Here is a 21,815-nt window from a genome sequence, read left to right on the forward strand (position 1 = left end):
TGCTACCAGTTGGCAGCTCAGCGGCTGCTCAGCTCGGGCTGGGAATCGAGCCGCTGTTGCTCAGAGCTCAAACTCTTGAGCGAGCTCTTAACCAATTGAGCCATTCGGCCGGCCCAACACTTTTAATTAAATGTCTAAAAATCCATCATATAAGGTTTAAAATTTATAAATCAAATTATCATAATTTTGACCTTTGCACAGAATTTTAGATTTTAGATTTCTTAGAGTCAGATTTTACAGACGCACATGGCTTCATGTTTACTGCAGAAATGGAGAACTAGAACCAAAAATGTCTGCTACAAAAAAGTAACATTTTCTTATTGAGTGCTAAATGTAATTTCATAAGCAAACCCTGTATGTATGTCACTTTTAAGGTAAGACCTTGGAGATTATAGAATTCATCTTTCAGTCTGAGTTTCTCTTGGACAAATAAACACTCTGCTTTTCGAATGTTTTGAAAATCACTTTTACTTGTCTTTTCATTTTGATAGCGGTTTAAGTTTTTTGAAAAATATAAAATCATTAAATTTGAGGAATGGTTGCAAGGAATTCTTCTGAGGTTATGATTGTATTTTTGGCCAGAGTGAACATAAATATATGTAAACTAAATATGAATAAAATGAAACGTAAATTTTTCCTGCCTTCTCTAAAGAATTTTTCTTCTTTACAACCACATTACATCCTAATGCCACTGATTCATAAGATTCAATTCTGCTGGGGTAGAATTTAAAAAAACGGTGTTTCCATTGAAAAAGAGGTCTCTATTTTGACAATGATCTTGGTCTGTTTTAAAGTAAATTGACCTGTATCACTTGATTAAATGGCAAAAACTATAGTAGAAAGACTTTATGGATTAGGAGTATCATCAAAGATTCTTTTTAAAATATACTTTACAATTTATGTATTCATTTGTTTATTTTCTGCCTTTCCTACTTGAATGTCAACTCCAGAGGGTAGGGAATGTTGCTTGTTTTATTCATTAATGCATCCCAAGTGTCTAGAACCATGTCTGGCACCTTCTAAACAAAAAAATTTGTTAAATAAATTAAAGAATCATTATTAATATGCTGATATAAAGGAAATTATTTTAAAATTCAAAGTGCTTCTTTATAAACAAGAGAAATTGATTATAGATCACTGTGAAAGGGGTTTTGTGGCCCATCAAGTTTTAAAGATACTGAATGATAACGGGTTAAATAGAGCATCCCTAGGGCCATGGGGAGAGGACTCCTTAAGGACCAGGAGGGGGAGGCTCAGGAAAGCGCACTTAAAAGAGATCATTTTTATGTAAGCTGAAGTCTGAAGGGCTGGCCTGGAGTTGGCCAGAGGAACAGTGGGAAGAGGTCATTCCAGGAAGAGCACCCAGCAGGTGCCCTTTTGTTGGCCAGTGTGCGTGAAATGATTCACTCGGGGTTGGCAGGGCGGAGAGGCTGCCCAGTCATTCTCCCCGCAGGTGGCCTTTGTCTGCAGCTCCTGGCCAGCCAGCAGAAGTAATTCATCCCCAGCACCAATTCCATCCTTCCCAGCTCTCCTCTGCAATGCCTTCTCCATTCTTAACCTCTGGCCACCTCTCTTTCTAGCCAGAGGGGACAGCTAGCTCCTCCCTGGCAAAGCTGGTGTCTGCCAAAGGCCAGGCTGCCTGACTGCTTAGCTGGGAGGGGGTTGCATCCACTGGCTGTGCCCCCCAACTCACAAGCTCAGGCTGCCCATTATCTGGGCCCATTTTGGGCACAAGGTTAGAAGGGCTGGTGTGAGAGGGCAGGGATCAGGAGAGCAGCAGGAAGGGGTTGTGGGGGACCCTGCACCATCCCCAGCAGCCTTGGGGACTATCTTGCTCCTTCCTCTGACTACTATCTCCCGCAGACCCCAGACCCTCCTATCTCAGGCGGCCACAGGGCTGAGGTCTGAGAGGAGGGAGCTGTTGTTTCTAATGGGTAAAATTAGAAAGAGAAGCAAGGGACTGAGTATCCAGTGTCAGCCTAGCAGTTACCTATAGAATGGAGGGAGGGCATTGGGTTCAGAGGGTTTTGGGGGTATAGGCAATATTCCAGTTCATTACCTGGGGGTAGTCACATAGGTGTTTGCTTTAAAAATGTTCCTTAAACTATATATTTATATTTTATAAATCTTGTACATTTGTTATATTTTGTAATTTATGAAATTATATATATGGAATACCAGACTAGGGGTAAAATGCCTGGGTTCTAAACAGAACTTAATAACAACTCTTGACTAGAAGCCTTGCTGATAATATAAACAATCGATTAACATGTATTTTGTATATTATATACATTATACTGTGCTGTATTCTTAAACTAGAGAAAAAAAAATTTTTTTTTTTTTTTAGCTGAGCCATCCTGCCACCTGTTGGCAGCTCAGCTCAGGCCAGGAGTCGAACTGGCGACCCTGTTGCTCAGAGCTCGCACTCTTGAGCAAGAGCTCTTAACCAACAGAGTCACTCGGCCGGCCCTGAGAAAAAAAGTTTTTGAGGAAATACATTTATAGTACTGTATGTATTTATTTAAAAAAAATCCGAATAGAAGTGGACCCGTGCAGTTCAAACCCATGTTGTTCCAGGGTTAACTGTATTTGATTCTTTTCCTTCTCACAACAACCCCACAGGTGGGCACTGTTATTACTCCATCCTACAAGTGGAAACACTGAGGCACAGAGAGGCTAAAAAAGTGACTTAGCCAAGGTCACACAGCTAGCAAGGCAGCAGAGCTCAGATTCAAACTAGACTGGGTAGGCCCCACCGGGCGAAGTGCTTAACCACTAGCCCACACTGCTTCAGGGTCTGGGGAGTACCACTCTGACCTCACCTGCCTGACGAAAAGAATGGCTTACGTGGTCACAGCACTACAGGTTGACTAAGTCACAGTCGATAGGGTTTAGGGGCCGGGTAGTTCATTGGTTCAGAACGCAGACATGGATTCTAAGGTAGATTCAGAATTTATTACCTGTGTGACCTAGGGCAAGTCACTTATCTCTCTGTTTCCTAATCTGAAAAATGAGAATGGTATCAGACTAACTTCATTGCCAGATAAATAAGTGAAACCTTACTTTACTAAGTGTCAGGCATACAGTAGGCGCACAATAGGTGGTCACCTCTGAAATAGAAATGCTCATCTTTGGTGCTCATTGAAGCTTGTGAGACAGGCAAGGCCAAGTCCCCATTTAACAGATGGAAAGTCTGGCTCAGTTCTCACGTCACTGAGGAGCAGGGAGGTCCAGAGGGTCCCACGGGTCCCTTCCGGCCCCCTCCCTGTTGAATTTGTAGGGTCCTGCGCTGGGATGTGGCCGCAGGGCCCGCACCCCGCGCAGGAATGCGGTGGCCAGGCTGAGGGGAGGAGGGGGGCGCCGCTGACACCAATGCTTTTCCGCTCCAGCTGCGCGGGCAGGCGACACAGCAAATTCCGCAGCCACACCTGGCTGTGCAGCTGTCCGGGCTGGACCAGGACAAGGATTCTCCAGTCCTCCGGCCGCTCGCCCTGGGGACACAGCCTTGACCCCTGGTGGCCTCCACCTTGGACTGCTGAGCCAGGGCGCAGGAGCACAGGGCGCCCCCTGAGGGTTAAACCCTCCTGGCCGTCTGCACCCTCCAGCTCCCACCACCTCCTTTTGGGGAGGAGAGGGCTAGATCTCTCTGACACCCAGGAGGGTGAGGGGTTCCCTGGCTCAGCCCCTGCCAACACTGCTGGGAATTCTAAGGGTGGGGAGGAGGGCGGAAATGGCCCCCCCTTGGTTTCAGGGTTCTGGGGTTCCATGGAAAATCAGCTCCTAGGTTGGACTGGAGTGCTCTCTTTCCCTGAAGGGCTAAGCCCTGGGCTGCTCTCCCCACCTCCGTCCCAGTCCCCAGCCTCCAGCCCCCCCACCCCAACAGGGCAAAGCACAAAATATCTCAGGTCTTCACCAGCCCTGCCGCTGGTGTGGCATTCAAGGCCTCCAACCTGCAAGAAATGGCCTCTACTTACCTCTGACCCCATCTCTCAACCCACCTCTTACACTGTATGCCTTCCCTAACCTGCCTTTTTTCAGTTCTTCAAATGAACCAAGTTCCCTCCAGCCTCAGATCCTTTGCCCATTCTGTTCCCTCTCCTCGCACTGCTGTCTCACAGGCTCACCCCTAATGTCCCAGCTTCTCTTTCAACCTAGCTAACTGCCCAATTTTGCTTTTTTGCTTAATCATCATGTATTACTAATAGGACTAATGGAGTGACTTGAAAATTCTTGGGCTGGTCTCTGCTACATGAAGTTTGTAATCAGCTTGCCAATTTCCTCCCGAAACCTTGCTGGAATTTTTTACTGGGATCATATCGTATCTATCGACTAAGCTGATGAGAACTGACAACACACGTTTACTTACAATGACATGATGTGAGTCACTGGGGGTTCAGAGACAAACGAGACACAGTTTCCCTCAGAGAGAGCTGTTTTGCTCATGGTCTTTTAAAATGTTATTTCATATCATGAAGATCTTATTGGGCCCATTTTACAGGTGAGGAAACTGAGGCTCAGAGAAATTATATGACTTGACCCAGGTCCTATGGTGAGGCCAAGACCCCTACCCGTGTCTGTCTGACTCACAAGTCTGCCAATCGCGTCAGTTTGGTCTATGGGTTTGGTTTGTGTGTGTCTCTGTTTGTGTTTGCATGTAGGGTGTGTTTCCATGCACCCGGAGTGGAAAAGCATCTATATTTGGAGAGGGATGTGCTGTGGGGTGGAGTGGGAGTGCAGGTGTGTGTGCTCTACTGGACAGTGACTGCTATTTGTGTTAATGTCGGGGTCTTTGGCTCTGTGTGTGCAGTGTGGGGGTTTTAGTGGGTGTCCTGGGAGAGTATTTGTGTGTATTGGGTAGGAAGTGTGTGTTGGGGGGACAGGAATGGGATATTTCTGTCAGTGTGTGTGTGTGGTTTTTTTAATATATGATAGGGTTTGCATTTTATACTTGTTGGAAGAAATCTTTTAAAGACTTTATTTTAAACCACAGATTATTCTAAAATTTTTAATGAGGTATACATTAATTTTTAAGTGCTGAAATCTTAAGTATACAACTAGATGAATTTTTACACATGTACACCCATGTAATCACCACCCAGGTCAAAATATGAAACAGAATCAGCACCCTCAGTAGGAGCGTCCTCATGTCCGCCTCAGTCAGCACCCCCCAAAGGAGCCACTGTTCTGACTTCTAGCACCCTAAATTCGTTTTGCCTGTTCTTGAGCATCCTGTCAATGGAATCGCACAGTTTTACTGTTTGGGGAGGTTAATCGCTAACATTGAACAAACTTTGTGTGCTAACACTTTCCATATCTCACTGAATTTCCAACAATGGCCAAATAAGGTAGCGCCTGTTTATCATTACCAATTTACAGATGGGGAAGCTGAGGCTTAGAGAGGGCTCATGTCTTGCCCCGGGTCACCTATCTGACGCCACAGCTCTGGTCCTTGCCCATTAGGCCATCTTGCCTCCCTCTGGATACCCTGCCAAAGAGGTGACACTGCTATCTATAGGTGCAGACAGAGCAGGAGCTGGGCCCCCAAAAGTGCTTTTAGGATTCTTTGTCTTCTTAGGAGTCAGTTTCTCTGAATCTGTCCTGAGACCTCCCCCCCCCCCTCGCTGGGTCAGGAACTACCACCAGCGCAGCCCAACCACCACCTCTTGTGCTGCAGAAACACCCCAAGCCACGGGCTGAGTCTCCGGCTCCCAGATTTACTTGCTGTGTGACTGTGGGCAAGTTGCCTCCCTCTTTGAACCTCAGTGTCCTCAAACTGTTAAAAGAAGATTAAAATTTTCATGCATGGTTAAGGCAGTTAACAGATGGAAGGTGTCACTGTATAAATTACTACTGCTGTTCTTTTGTAAAAAGCCTTGTATGGTAAAACAAAACACAAATACAGGAAGCCACATAAAACAAATGTAGAACTTAATAAGATGAACGAACCCTTTATAACCAGCAGTCAGATCAGGAAATAGGAGCCTCTCAACTGTCCCACCTCAATTACAGCCTGACTTCTATAGGATTTCTTTATAGTATTATCGCCCAAGTGCACATCCCTAAACAGCAGAGTTTGGTCTTGGCTGTATAAAAAATGTGTGTCTTTTAAGTCTCTACTGATTCTCCCTCCATCCCTTTGATTTTCTGACAGTTTATCTTTTGGAAGAACCTGGGGCATTTGACCTGGAACATTTTAAAGAGTCTGGATCACTGCTGTTATTTTTCATGCATTCTTCTCCCTCCTCCACTTGGATTTGGAGTGATATAGATCTGGGTTGCAGTCCTGAGTCTGCCAGTTGCTGTGTGACCTTGGATAAGTTACTTAACCTCTCTGAACCTCTTTCCTCAAGGTGACCTAGAGATTTCTTAGGGCCTTCCAGCCTTCTCAATCTCCTCTCTCAAACACCAGGCTCCTGTCCCACAGTCTCTTCTCAAAAGTAACTTTATGGAGTAAGAGAGAGACCTAGCATTGGAATCCAATTTCTACTGGGACTAGCTGTGTGAACTGGGATAAGTTACTTAACCTCTCTGAGTTTCCTTCTGCTTGTCTTTACAGTGGGGATCCTAATATCTAACCTATGAATCTGGAGCAAGGCTTAAATGAGATCATGTTCCTAAAACATTTAGCGCCTGGCATCTAGTATGTGCTAAATAAATGTTGACTATTATTGTTATTATCATTAGCTATTATTATAGGTAACACATATTGATTGCTTACTCCGTGCTGGGCATTGTGTCAAATGTCTTAAGAAGTACTAACTCATTTAATCCTCACAACAATGCCATGAGGCAACCTGATTTTATTGATGAGTAAGCTGAGGCACAGAAAGGTTAAGTAACTTGCCCCCAGTTGCACAGCTAGTAAGCCATGGAGGTGGGTCATAGACCTAGGCTGTCTGTTAGCCACCGAGCTATACTGCCTCGAAAACTGTCTACTGTAATTTCCCCTCTGCTCGTCCAAGCCCAGAGTGAATTCCAGGAGGTTGAAGATGGGGCCGTAGCTGAATCCAGGGTGATAACATCCCAGGGTGAGAAAGTATTCTGACCCTAAAGTGAGCCCAGCCAGGGCATTAATTAGCCTGGGCTGCCCCTGGTTGTTTCCTGCCCCCACCGTCTAACATTTTTACCCACTGGAAACCTGCCTTCGCCAATGAGGACACCAGAGAAGGTCCCAGCTGGCGGAGTGGCCAGGAGTGGCCCTGTGTGTTTGCCACCATTGCCATTTCTGGATTTCTGTGGATGTGTGAACATGTGGGGTGGCAGATGGTGATTTTGTGTGTGTGGCTGGGCTGAGGGGCTGTACCTTCCTCCATGTCTGTCTGTCTGTCTGTCTCTGTGGAGAGACAGTGTAACCGGCTTGTCCAGGTGTCTATCCCACTTCTGCCACCCACTGGATGTGTGACCCCAGGCAAATGATTCACCTCCTTGTGCCTTGATTTCCTCATGTATATAAAAATGGATGTGGTGACAATAATAATACCGACCTGATAAGGTTGTTCTGAAGATGAAATGAGCTCCTCCCCAGAAAGTGCTTCAAACAGCACTGGGCACTGAGGTCGTCGCAAAGGCTTATATGTGTTAGGTCTGATTGAATGTGTAAAGGATGGGTTTCTGTATATTTATGCAAGGGCACCTGAGGGGGGACAGTAGAAAGGACTGGAGGGGCGGAGGGAGCGGGCTGTCTGTGATTTGTGGGAAGAGGATATTCATGTGTGTGTGTGTGTGTATGTGTGTGTGTGTGTGTACACGTGCATATACGTGTGAGTGGTATGTGCACAGTGGATGTGTGTGCATTTGGTAAATGTGCAAGGATGTTCACTTCCAGAACCCCAGTGACCATACAGAGAAGCTCCAGGCCCTAGGGCAAGTCACCAAGGCTCCATGTGCCCCAGGAACCTCATGTGTACAATGCATGGGGTGACTTCCTCAAAGGCGGCTGTGAGGACACGTGAACCAACGTAAGTAACATGGGAGAAGGTCACATGAAGCATTCTGAGAGAGCGGGGCAGAACTGTTGACACTCCTGGGTTCCTAAGTGCCAAGGCTGCCTATGTTCTCCTCCCCTGGGCTCAGAGCTCCTCCTGGCATACCATGGATCCCAGCTCGCTGTAGGCAGAAAAGCCCTTAGTCCACTTTCTCTAATGGGACATCTGAGGCCCAGAGAAGGATAGGAACTTGCCCAGGACACCCAGCATACCGTAGGCAGAGATGGGGCTAAATTGGAGCCAGTCTCTCTTGTCCTTCTGGGGTGGTGGGAAAGCCCTGCAGAGGTCGGGGTTGGCAGCTCTCACTGCTCAAGGCTCTGCCCCACGTCCCCCAGCATCCAGCCCGGGCTGGAGGAAGCTGTTCCAGCAGGAAGGCGTGTGCTTTGGCAGCAGGCACTGTCTGGACCACGGACGCTGAGGCTGGGCGGCTGCCTGAGGTGGGAATTCCATGTGTCTCGGGAGGACCCTGCTCAGGTAGCCCAGTCCCAGCCTCCAGCCCTGGGCTGGAGAGTCACCACCTGGTTCTGCCTGGGGATTCTCAGAGGTCACTGGAGGAGTAGGCTGAAGACTTGCAAATGCTGCAACTTTGGTTTTTTTATGTACCATCTTTTTTGGAAGTCTACCCACCTCGTTGCAGAAGTATTGCTTGTTATTCGTGGAGAGTACAATTAATCAGCGAGGAGAAAATTAAGTTTTCTTAACCCAAAAGGATAGCAACTCAGAGATCAAAGGGGATTTGACCACACACACACACACACACACACACACACACACACCCCTGCATGCTCATACATGCATCTGTACACACATACATGACACACAAACCATAAGCATGTGCATATATGTATGTGCTTACCCACATACAACATACAAGCACATGCATACTCATGCAGGCACACACACATGCAACATACGCTGTGTGCCACTTTCCAAGCGCTCCACAAATGTTAGCTTGTCTAGTCCATGCGACAATGCTCCAGGTAGGTCCCATATGACTCGCATTTTACAGGTGCGGCACAAAAATGGTTGAGTAGTTTGCCCAAGGCCACCGAGGCAGTGAGTGAAGTAATGGGGATTTGAACCCAGCTCCATGGGCTTAACTAATGAGGCTACGCTGTGCTACGTTTGAGCGGCATCATTGTGAGTATGCTCCTAGTTTTGTTCCCAATGCATCTATATGGGTTTGGTTATGAAAATGGCATCCTCTTTACATACTCATAGGGCGCTAGGGTCAGACTTGGATGTGAATCTGACTCTGTTGTAGACAGGCTGGCCTGACTTTGGGCTGTTCCTTCACCTCTCTGGGACTCGGTTTCTTTATCTGTAAAATAGGGAGCTGTGGAATCTGTTTCTGAGAGTTAGCTGAGATGGCGTGTGTGGAGCACTCAGCCCGGGCCTGGTGCATAGCAGGTGCTCATGAGATGGGGTCATGTTAGGTGCCTGCTCTGAGGCCAGAGGACTTTGTAGGGAAAACAGTCAGGAAACACTCTCTGGATGCTGGTGGCCTTAATATGTTGGGGTCTGGAAGGCACAGAGAAGCCTTTGCATCAGGGGTCTCCCGAGGCGGGTGGTACTTCCTCCTGGAATCCCTGCCATTGCCACATCCCCACCCTGACCAGCAGTCTAGCCCCAGCCCTGCACGTTCCAGGTGGAAGCAGGAACAGCAGAAGTGAGAGGGTGGGCGAGGAAAGCTTTCAAACGGGCAGTGGGCGGAGCCTCCTGTGTACGTCTGGTCTGGCTCGAAGGGGTGGAGGCTCTGGGCTGGCGCATCAGAGGCCATCAGCTCCCAGGGGACCGACCATTCAAGTCGCTGTGCTGCCAGGTGGGCCAGGGTGTCTGCAGAGGTCCCCTGCCTCCTCTGCCACCTCCTGCTCCCCGCCTGGGCTGCCTGTCCTGGGTATGCGCCTGGGGAGCCTGTTGCCTGGGCTCCCACACCTCTCCCTCTGGCTCCCTTCTCATCCTCTCTCTCTCTCTCTCTCCCCCTCTCCTCTGTTCTTTTTTCCTCTATTTTTCGCTCTGCTTCTAGCTCTCTCTCCCTCTTGTCTGTTCTTTTTTTCCTTTGTCTTTACCTCTATTTCTCTCTCCTTTGTTCTTTCTTTTTCCCCTCCTATCATCATCTCTCATTCTCTCTTGTATCCTTCTTTCTATTTTTTCTTTCATCTCTTTTCCCTGTATCTTCTTTTTGGTCTCTCTCATTTTCTTTTTCTGTTTTTCATGTTTCTTTCTCTCTGCCTCATTCATTCTTCGCCATCTGCTTCTTTCTGTGTCTCGCTCTCCATCCAGAAAGTGCAGCAGCTCAGGGATGAAGTGCCCTCACTAAGCTTTAGGGAAATTTGGCCCTGCTCCTCCAAGGGTTTTGAGGAAGCCCCCTTCAAGCAGGATGGGTGAAGAGGGTGTCCAGGCTGGGGAGGACTGGGGTCTGTCTCTGGGGCTGGTGGGATGGAGCCCTGGTCTTGACGTGGTAGCACCATCTCACCCCAGGTCCCGGTCCAGATTAGCCACTGTGGGCATTTCTTTCTGTTGCCCACTGGGGTGGGAAGGACTGGGCGTTGAGCACCTTGGAGTTAGGAAGTCTTTGCCAGGGTCCCAGGGTTAGCATCCTCTGGAGTGGCAGTGCTCGAGAGCACTCAAGGTTTGGTGCCCTCATGCCTACCCCCTCTAGGCAGCCAGCTCTTACTGTACGAGGCAGACGTGTGACCCTTCCAGCCAGCTATGCCCCTGCTGCCTGGCACCGTGGGCCTGGCAGGCCTGCTCTTCTGGGCAAGCCAGACGGTGAACGCTTTAATGCCCAATGCCACCCTGGCACTGGCTCGGACTGAGGGCACAGCCGTGTGGCCCCTGAGCGGCCTGGGGGTGCCCCGCTCCAGGCGGAAGCGCCACATCTCTGCCCGGGACATGAGTGCCTTGTTGGATTATCACAACCACATCAGGGCCAGCGTGCACCCATCTGCTGCCAACATGGAGTATATGGTGAGTCCCCGTGCCCTCCCCAGTTCCCCCTCTGGCAAACGCCACTCGTCTCACCGTGTCCTGGAAAGGCTGGACTATTCCCTAGCCTGGCCCCACTAGCCAGTTTCTGGGTGTCTGGACCCTGTGGAAAGGGCAGGAATTAGTCTGCCCATTTTAACGATGAGGACATTAAGGTGATTGCACAGGTCTTGGGGCAGAGGGGGTGGGGGAGGAGGGGAGTCAGAGGACAGAGGACTGCCACTTATGGAGCACCTACTGTGCCCAGGTGCTCCACATAACCCTGAGGACACACCTCTTTCTTCAGGGTGGGAACTGTCATCTCCATTTTCCAAGTAAAGAAACTGAGATGCAGGAGTTAATTTGTCCCAGGTCACCCAGCAGGGATTCCAGCCCAGGTTGGCCTGCTGCTAAAGGTTGTGGTCTTAACCAACACAAGAAGTCCCTGCCCAAGAATTTGGGCTCCTCACTGGGGACCTGAAGCGAGTGGGTGGCTGGAGCTTTCCATGATATTGTCTCTTTGCCCCAGAGGTGTGATAGACACCCCAGACTGTCCTCAGCAAAGCCTGGGGAGGTAGAGTTTGGAGCCTGGTACCTGGGGGGGTCTCAGGCTGGGGAAAACCAGCAGCTAATCATCAGAAGAAGCTGGGATGTCTGCGCTCAAAGAGACGGAGCTGGTGGCTGTCACCCCAGCCTCCCAGCAGCCAGACTCCCGGAGTGAAGGCGGGAACCTTTCTCTTTATCACAGCCCCTTCTCTGGGGCCATTGTCCCAAACCGGCCTGGAGAGACATCCTTCCAGCCCACCCACAGATTTCTTTCTCCAAAGACTTGCTACTCAACATCCTGAAAATTCTTTTGCAACGTGTCCATTCACTTACATGCTAACGCCTGCGTAGGGTCAGTTACCACGCTAAGCCTCGTGGATGCTGCCCAGAACAGGATGGACGGAAGCCCTTCCCTTACGGAGTTTACATTTCAGTGGGGAATGATAGAAAACCAACATACACAACAAAATATAGAGAGAATATAATGTCAGGTAGTGATAAGGTGTTGGGGAGGGGTGGGGAGAGGAGCAGAAATGGCAGACAGCTAGAGGTGGGGGAACACTTACTTATTTGTTCCTTGACTGACTCATTCATTTATTAACACAGCAACTGGCACATAGAAGGTCCTCCATTTTCAAACAAATGACACATTTATTGAGCACCAGTTATGTGTGCACGGCACTCACGGGTGTTTAATTACGGCCTGTGGTGTGGAGCAGAGAGAGCTAGATGTGTCACCAGGGACCTCGGGGAGGGTCAGTGAGTGTGGGTTTGATATCAGCATGCCTCTTCCCTCAGTTTCCCCCTTTGTAGCGTGAAGGAAACATTCTCCTGCTTTCCTAAGAGACTATGAGTCCCACAACCCTGGGAGATGTTTGTACCCCTCTTTTGGTGCCCCCGTTTCTGCTTTACTAGCTGGCTCCTGCCTGCAGGACAGATATCCTTGCTCAAGGATACCCTTTCTCTCCCACAGCCCCAAGAACGGTCCGGTCCCCTATTTCACATTCTCACATCCGCCAGGATTGTAATGATTGCCTCAAGTCTCATTTCCTTGCTAGACTATGGGTCCTCGGTGCCTGGAAATACTGCTCAGTATCTGCTGAATGAACAAATAATGCCTCAGAGAATCCCAGGAACTCAGAACTGGAAGGGAGCTAGTATTTGTTTAAGCGATGCTTTCTTCAGATTATAAAGCTTGGAATATTTCATACACTGGAAAATGATGACGCTGTTACAAAGAATGAGAAGGGTATTCTCTACGTATGGATGTGGAGTAATCACCAAGATAACCTATTTTGTTAAGTGAAAAGAGAGAGGTGCCAAATAGAATGTCTGGCATGCTGCCATATGTGAATATGTGTGTGTGTGTATATACACATATATCATATATAATTACCTATAAACCATATATAAAAACGTGTATATATTGTGTGTATGTGTGTGTGTGTGTATATACACATATATGTATATATATATATATATACACACACATACACACACACACACACACACCGGGGGTACAAAAAAAATGTATACAAGTGGACAAGTGGACACTTTGGTTCACATTGCTCAAGCAGTAGTTTGCTGTCATCAGAAGTGTCTAGATGCTGGTGGTAACCACTTTGAGCACCTCTTGTGATTGAAGAAGTCCAACGTGACTTGTGTTCATCTTTTGTTATTGGTATATATTGAGTATTACAATTTTAATAGTTTTTTCCTTTCTTAAAATGTGTATACATTTTTTGGCACCGTGTGTGTGTGTGTGTGTGTGTGTGTGTGTGTGTGTGTGTGTATTTATGCTTGTACAGGTATAGAGAATTCTGGAGGAGGACAGTGGCAGTTGCCTCTAGGGGGCAGGGTGGCTGGAGGGACAGGTGTAGGGTAGAGATGAGAGACTTTCCACTTTTCCTCCTTTGGGTATCTTACATATTAAATGTGCATGTGTTCATTACTTTAAAAAAACCTTTGAATTAAATATTTTTAATGTTAAAATAAATATATTTTAAAAATACGATAGGATAAAATAAGTTATCTTCCCCTCACCTTGGGCTCAGCCACTTCTAGGGACTGCTGAGAACTCCTGGACCCATACCCTGAGACCCCACTCAGAGCATAGAGCCCCAACTTGAAGTCCAGTGAGGGGGAAAGGGCACCCTACTAGGTAGGAGTCAGAGAACTGGGTGTGCACCTCGGCTCTGATGTGGACTTGCTGTTGACCTTGGAGTCAGTCATAGGCCTTCTCTGAGCCTCAGTTTTCTAAGCTGCCAAGTGGATTTGTTGCAAGGTTTGAAGGGATGGGGGCGTAATGGCACCAGATAAATGTGTGTCCCTGGACACTGTTGTGATGATGATGGTTGTTCCCCGGGGAATTCCATGGCCTTTCTTTCCCCAGGTCTGGGATGAGCGGTTGGCCAGGTCTGCCGAGGCCTGGGCCACCCAGTGCATCTGGGCCCACGGGCCCTCACAGCTGATGAGATACGTGGGCCAGAACCTCTCCATCCATTCTGGCCGGTGAGTGACCTTCTGCCCTTCCTTCACTCAGTCGTTCAACAAGGTCACCGAGCTGGTTGGTGGCAGAGCGACTTTTCCTTTCTCCCACCCAGCGTCTTCCATCTTCTCTGCCTCCCCAGCTACCGCTCCGTGGTGGAGCTCGTGAAGTCTTGGTCTGAGGAGAAGCGGCACTACTTATATCCAGCCCCAAAGGACTGTAACCCTCACTGCCCCTGGCGCTGCAGTGGTCCGGTCTGCTCCCACTATACCCAGGTACCCCTTTGTCGGGACTAAGGGCTGGTGGGAGAACACATCCTGGTGCCTCAGAAGAAGAATATGGTGGAACAAAAGTTACAAATAAAACAGAGCCCCCTTGGGACTTCCTTCCACATAATCAGCATGTTCCTGGAAAGTTGAATTGAGCTGAGCTGGATCTGGTTTTGAGTGTCAGGTAGGCTGACCAGGTTGTTTGACCTCAAAATGGAGACGTGTGGTCTGACAAGTTTAAGATTTGCCTTTGAATTCAGTGGGTCCAAACATTTTTTAGTATCTTCTGTTTTGTAAGGCTCCCGCTATCTTAAAAAAAGAAATGCCAAGATAAGGTTACAAAAATCATAGTATATTTTGAGTGCTAATATTGAATATGTTAACACTTATCACACGTAAAAATGCAATGCAATATAATGTGGCAAGAAATAGGACAGAAACTTCCAATTGTATGATAAATATTATCTCTCAGCCCTGTCAGTCTCTCTGTGACTCATTTGGAGTTAATGTCAAAACCTAAATTTGAGACCCTCTAGGAAATATGAGGCCTAAACCAAATGTCCTTCCTGACATCCTATGAAATATTGTCTCCATTTTACCAAAGAAGAAACTGAGGCACAGAGTGGGTAAGTGACTTGGTGAAAGTCACACAGCAAGTGTTTGAGATTCTGGCCATAGGCTGTTTAACTCCAAAGTCTGTATTTTAACATCCAACACAACAACAATTTTCGAACAGAGGTTACTAGGAAAAAAGAAAAGAAAAAACCTAATAGAGCAGTACAGAAAATATTAGCATATTTCCCACATAAGATTAAATATTGATTCATAAAACTTTTGTTCCAATATTGTGTGTGTGTGTGTGCGCGCGCGCGTGCACGCATACACACATGCACGTGTGCACACACAACAAGATAACAATATAAAATTGATTCCTTATTGGTTGTAGTAAGGAAAAAAAAAGTTGAGAAACATTATGGTGCTTCCAGCCCCCTCACCTTGAGACAGGCAGACCTCACTTAGTGCAAACACCTTGAAACAAGCCCGGGAGCCTCCCAACCCCAGGGAACCCTGGGCCCCTCTCACTGACTCCTTCTCTTAGCCTCCCTGTCTTTGTCCTTCCTCAGATGGTGTGGGCATCCTCCAATCGGCTGGGCTGTGCCATCCACACCTGTGGAAGCATCAGCGTCTGGGGCAGCACTTGGCACCAGGCAGTGTACCTGGTCTGCAACTACGCCATTAAGTAAGTACAGCGCTGAGATGGGGTTCTGGGGCAGGAGGGTGGGTCCTGAGGTAGGGTGGGCAGAATCCTAAGAAAAGGAAGGCACACAGGACACCCCCCCCCTTCTTCCATTCTTAGTAACCTCAATACCATACATTTTGGTAGTCTTAGAGTCCGTTCATAACCCTTTTACTTTACCCAAATTTCAGCATCAACTGGGAGGTAGAGGACTGAGGCAGATGGACAAGCAGTGTCAGTGATGAAGTCAACAGCGGAGAATGTGGCTTCGATCTGCCAGCCAAGTGGGCTTGCAAATATCTCACTGTTGAATTAGAGCTGCACACCCATTGACAAGCAGCACTGGACAACCACAGACAGGCCTCTTCCTGCAAAGGCAGTGCCAGCCCCTCTCAGCTTACCACAGGAAATAGAGCAGCCAAGAACACATGCTCCCCACAGGCAGGCAGATCGCAAAGGAAAGGAAGGATAGAATGAGCAAGTTCAGTCAATCAGACTCTTCCAGACTCTCCAATCAGCTAGGTGGGGGGGACAGATCACAAGTGGTCCTAAGACGAGTCTCTTAGAAACATAGAGAAAGGGAAATGAAAGTTCCCATCCAATGAACAGCATACAAATTTGCAAGCATTACAGATCCTTATACAGAAACAAGAACAAATTCTAAGAAAGCGTGATATTTAGGATTTTTAAATTACATAATGATAACTGTCTTTTACTCTCACATAGTCCTTGACCATTTATAAAATACTTTCACTTTATTATCTCATTGAAGATAAGAAAGAGAAAGAAGGAAAAAGGGAGAGACACTGGGAGAATAGTTTCCCTTTTTTAAAGATTAAGAAATTGAGAATCAGAGAGGGTAAGTAATTTACCAAAAGTCACAAAGCCAAGAAGTAGCAGCAATGTCTGAAAACCAAGCTTTTTTATTCCAAGTCTTATGTTGTGTCTACTATACTATTCTGATGTTATGATGTCATTGGTAGCGTGAACATAAAGTCTCTAGGAATTGACAAAGTATCAGATTGTAGGCCAGCTTTATCAGACAAGGAAAAATATAACAACCAAATTCCATTACAAACAGCGTAAGGGACTGTTCCAATTTGCTTGCTGGCATATTGAATTTTTGCAGCATTGAGTATTAACAGTATAGTTATATTTTTTAACAGTATAGTTATTAAGAGTGTTAAGCTCTGGAGTCAAGATTGACAGGGTTTGAATTGTAATTTAACTTAACTTTTCTATGCTTGTTTCTTCATCTGCAAAACAGATGCCTGTTCTACTCACAGAACTATTGGGAGAATTAAGTGAGCTGACTCAGGCAACCCACACACACACACACACACATCCCAGTCTCATAAGACATTGGGAATATGTGTTGGTTCTTATTGTCACTACCAGACCTGGGTTTTATTCACACACTGAGGACTTGGGACAAGTCGTTTTACCTCTACAGTCTTCTCTTTTAAAATAGAGCTAATATTCCCTGGCCTGCAGATGATCATAGTACACTGTTACCCAAAGTACACGGTAAATAAGTGGCGCCCATGATTATCACTAGGTTATAAACTCTGTGAGGGTGGGAAATAGGTCTTACTCATTCCTACATCCTTTCACTACTGTGATGTCAGCTCTTTGTTTTTTAAAAGCAGTAGAATGTTTATCCAAGTGGTTAAATTAAACAAAAAGGAACTACTCTGATGCCATCACCTCTGGTGTCTCACTGTCCCCGCCCCCAAATTCCCAGGAGACCTTTTGAAAACTGCATACTCAACAGCACCTGGCACAAACCCTGACGCCCAATAAATGCTCCGGAAGTGTCGAATGGATGAATGTGGAGTCCCATCCCAACCAGAAGTGTGCGTGCTTCCCTGAGCACTTTGGCTGATTTTACTCACAGTCATTCCACTATCCCTTTTGGAGAAAAAAGATCCCATTTCTGCCCACAAAGAGTGTGCCTTTGAAGTGTGAGAAAATAAGGCACGGAGACTTACAAAGATTGCTAACGCAATAGGCCAATAGTGAGTTTATTAGGCAGCCACAAGTAAGAAAGAGCTGGGGGAAGGATTTCGGGCCTTGAGAAAGAGGCAGAAAAAGCGAGATCTGTGAGCTGGGATGGAGAAAAGGGATGTGGACTGATGGCGTGTGAAAGCTGGATTCATCCGCGTGCTGCTCGGGCATCCGGAAATGCCTGGCCGAAGGCAGCAGGTGTGATTCTGTCAGCCAGGAGTTGGCAAGCTGTGGCCCATAGCCCAAATCTGGCCTGCTGCCTGTTTTTGTAAATAAAGTTTTATTGAATCACTGCCACGCCATTCACTTACATGTTATCTATGGCTGCTTTCATGTGATGGAGACATTTGGCCTGCAAAGCCTAAAATATTGACTCTTCTGGCCCTTTCCAAAAAAAAAAAAAAAATTTCCAACCCCTGCATAGGGGAGCCACTACAAGCTCTTGAACAGGAGAAGGTGGCATTCAGTGTTCCTTTTTTTTTTTAACAGATTTATTGAGATATAATTCACATACCATCCAACTCACCCATTGGAAGTGTACAGTTCAATGGGGTTCGGTATATTACATTATTAATTTTTTTTAATTGTGGGAAAATATATATAACATAAAATTTGCCACTTTAGCCATTTTTAAGTATATAGCTCAGTTGCATTGATTACATTCACAATGTTTCCAAAACTTTTTCATGACCCCAAAGAGGAACCCTGGAACTGTTAAGCAGTGGCTCCCTATCTTCCTCCTCCCCAAGGCTGTGGTCTGTTGAAAGGATTAACTCAGGAGCAGGTGGAATGGATTTGGGATAAGGCCGTTGAAGAAATTAATGTTTAGTAGTAGCCCCGAATGAGGCTTCATGGGCACGGCCCTCCACGATTGAATTACACTCATCATCTAATTATTCTGGCTCTCATTTGCACAGCACTCTTCTAAGTTAGAAAGTGTTTTCACATCATTTCTAAAGACACCATTTCATTTATTTATTCAGAGGATAAAATCAAGGTTTGAGAAATGAGGTGGTTTATTCTGTCATCAGCTGGCAGGTGGCAGAATCCAGGACCAGGACCAGAACTTAGATCTGCCTGAGTTGGGGTTCAGGGGAAGGAATAAGAAAATCAGCACTACTGGGGAGTCACTCATTTGCCAGGCACGGTGCTAGGTGCACACGTGGCTCCATTATTTTGTCTTCACTGCATCCCTGAGCCGGAGGGAAGCCTTCTCTTGTTTTTACAGATGAAGAAACCGAGGCATGCAGATATGACTTGCTCACAGCCAGTTCGTGGCGGTGCTGAGATTTGGAAACCTGTGTGAAGGTTGTTTCGGTAACTCTCCTCTGTCCCCTGACCCTGTCTTCCTGGGGCCTTTTCTCTTCCAGGGGCAATTGGATTGGTGAGGCACCGTACAAGATGGGGAAGCCCTGTTCCGCCTGCCCCCCCAGTTACCAAGGCAGCTGCAGTAACAACATGTGCTTCTCTGGACCCAAATCCAACAGGCTGCTGTGGTTCTGAATTTGCCTTGGGCTCTGGTGGGCCTCGGGCTGGGCCTCACCCTCCAAGGGTCCCTCCCCAAAGACCAGGTCAAGAATCTTTTTTTTTTTTAAAGACATGAATTGGGCTCAGTCCACTGCTCTGACTTTTCCTCCTCATTCCTCTTTCTAAATGTCTTGCATGTGCCAGAAGAAAACAACCTCCTTGCCTTCCTCTCTCCTCAGTTGCTTCTTTCTTTCTCTGGCCTCTGGGAAAGCGGCCTCGTGTCTTTAATGGACTGAGTTTTCAGAGAGCCAGCGCTGGAAGGAGCAGTGGCAGCAGTTTTTGGACTCGCAGGGCTCAAACTCATAAGTCTTTGTCCATCCAAGAATATTAAATAACCTTTAGCCAGCAGCCCGCCTTCATTCATCCGATAATAGCCAATCAACTTCTGGGCAGCCTTTCAGGACCTGTGGTCCCCTTCCTGAGTTGGGCGCATTTCAGGTCCAGGCTTTTAAAAAATAATTGAAATTAGCTATGGACACCCCATTCCTAGTTCACATTACTGGAGCCACCTCAGGGCCCAGGCCCCCCTTTCACAGATGGGTACACTGAGGCTCAGTGAAGGGGTGTGACTTACTGAGAGCTGCACAGCTTGTCTGCGAAGGCACCCAGGTCAGCGCTCAAGCTCATCCCCTTTAGACTTAACTGAGCACTCAGGACTGAGTGCAGAAAACCAAAGTTGGCCTGAGGGGACTCTCTTTCAGAGCCTGTCTTCTTCTCTCCTCCCCTCCCCCCACTTTCAATCACTCTCTCTCTGCTTTGGTCTCTCCCTTTCATCTGCATGTCAGCTCTATCCCTATCTCTCTTGCTTTGTATTTCTCTTGTAAAATCTTATTCCCATTCGCATTAACCATTTCCCCTCTCCCTACCCCACCCTACCCAGATACCATTAACACACATAAGCCCTTTTGTTTCCAGAGATAGTAAAATTTCTCCCTCAGACCTTGCCCTCCACCTGGGGCCCACTCCCTGCCTGGCAGATAGAAGCAGTTTCCTTTCCCCAGAGTCTCTTCTACCTTTTACTGGAAGGAGTGAATTTCCTTCTTGGCCACAACTTGTGCATGTCAACACCACCAGCACCACCACTACCACCACCCCTGCCCTGCCCCCAATAAAGTCCTTTGAGATCCCGTGCTGTGGCTCTTTCTGGTCCCTGCCTCTCTCAGCTCCCAGGAAGGAGAGAAGGAAATCGAGTAGGGGGTTGGAGGGGGTGGGGGTGGGGAGGGGGAGATAGAGTGAGGGGAAAATCAGCTCAAGAAGACCAGGGGAGGAGATGAATGGGCCCTCAGCCCCTGCTTTGCTCCAAGCCCATGCGCTAGATCGGTACACGTGTGCATGTGCGTATATTATTGCTGCATTTTACAGAGGAGAAACATGAAGGCTTGGGGTGAGTGCCCCTTTTCAAATGCTGGAAATGAGAGAAATAAGAGAAACAAGGGCACTGTTGTGAGTGCATTATTCTCATATCCTTCCTACTTTTTTTGGGGGGGGTATTAAAATGTTCTTTAATTTATAAAACAATGATGATAATTAATGTTAGGTTTTTAAGACAATTATTAATGTCCTTATATTGGGGGGAAAAGGTTTGCCAACCTTATGTCAATTTCCCAAATGTTCTGGAAATTTAAGTGGCACATGACCCCCTGAATTATATGCGTGAGGTCACATAGCTAATGAAAAGCAGACATGAGATGCATCTTCATCTGATCCCAAATCCTGGGTTGTTTTGACTGCCCACCTTACCTTCCTGTGTCCTGATTATGAGAATAACAACCACTGGCATTTATGGACTGCTTAGGACACTCTTAATCTCGTTGAATTGTCACAGCTATCTTAAATGATAGGTACTGTTCCTATCCCCATTTTACAGACATAAAAACTGAGGCCGAAGAAGCTGGATTTGAATCTGTTCTATAAGACTCAAAAGCCGCATGTCTTAATCTGTTCACTGCCCTGCCTCTTAACTGATAAGGGAGAAACTCAGGGGTTGGACAAAGGTAGAGACAATTAAACAAAAAATGGCACGGTAGGGTGGGAATTCCAGATGACTTACTGGGTTCCCCATGTCTGATACTGCCTTTGAGAAGAGCCCGTGCCAGGAGGGAAATGAGAAAGATGGGTCAGCTCTTGCTGGCTATGCCTTGGACATGCGTACCTGGGGGTGAGGACCCGGGGTGAAGGGAGTTGCATTTATGACCCTGGTTTGTTAAGCTCTGTTCCAACTGAAGGGGAACTTTTGTTGCAAGAAATCGGTAACAACAACTTGCAAACCTCTAGTATTTTATGCCCTGAAGACTTTTATAGCCCAGTCTCATTTGATCACTCATTTGCTCATACACTCACCAACCAAGAGGGTTAAGAGCATAGATTCTGGAGCCAGACTGCTTAGCTACAAATTGAACTTAGTGGCTGGGTATGCTCAGCTAAGTTGCTGTGAGCTCTCAATCTCACCTGCAAATGGGGGCACTAGTAGTATCTGCCTCGAGAGGTCATTCAAAACATGAAATGAATGAATACATGGGAACCATTGGGAACAGTGCCTTGCGCATAGTAAGTGCTATAAAATTGCCAGTGGTGATTAATATCAGGGGTGGGCAAACTATGGCTCACCAGCCAAATCCGACTGTCTGCCTGTTTTTGTAAATAAAGTTTTATTGGCACACAGCCATGCGCATTTCTTTATGTATTTTTCTATGACTGCATTCACGCTTCCGCAGCAGACATAAGTAGTTGCAAAACTTAAAATATTTACTAACTGGCCCCTTACAGAAAGTCTGTCGGGCCGGCCGAGT

General features: G+C 47.0%; 1 protein-coding gene across 2 annotated transcripts in view; it reads left to right on the forward strand.

The window, feature by feature from the left end:
* The window catches only part of R3HDML (R3H domain containing like), a 24,263-nt gene extending 4,118 nt beyond the window's left edge, over positions 1–20,145 (forward strand). Inside the window, exons 1-5 of one of the 2 annotated variants that reach the window (XM_019637107.1) lie at positions 10,660–10,955; positions 13,891–14,009; positions 14,129–14,261; positions 15,380–15,495; positions 18,870–20,145. In XM_019637107.1, the coding sequence (XP_019492652.1) occupies positions 10,698–10,955; positions 13,891–14,009; positions 14,129–14,261; positions 15,380–15,495; positions 18,870–19,002 (759 nt within the window). In that variant the 5' untranslated portion in view covers positions 10,660–10,697 and the 3' untranslated portion in view covers positions 19,003–20,145. Of the gene's footprint in view, positions 1–10,659; positions 10,956–13,890; positions 14,010–14,128; positions 14,262–15,379; positions 15,496–18,869 lie in introns of those variants that run through there. The other variant, XM_019637108.1, reaches the window with a different exon arrangement.
* Positions 20,146–21,815: the final 1,670 nt, after the last annotated feature.

Source organism: Hipposideros armiger, unplaced genomic scaffold (assembly GCF_001890085.2).
Source record: "Hipposideros armiger isolate ML-2016 unplaced genomic scaffold, ASM189008v1 scaffold_31, whole genome shotgun sequence".
Lineage (NCBI taxonomy): Eukaryota > Metazoa > Chordata > Mammalia > Chiroptera > Hipposideridae > Hipposideros > Hipposideros armiger.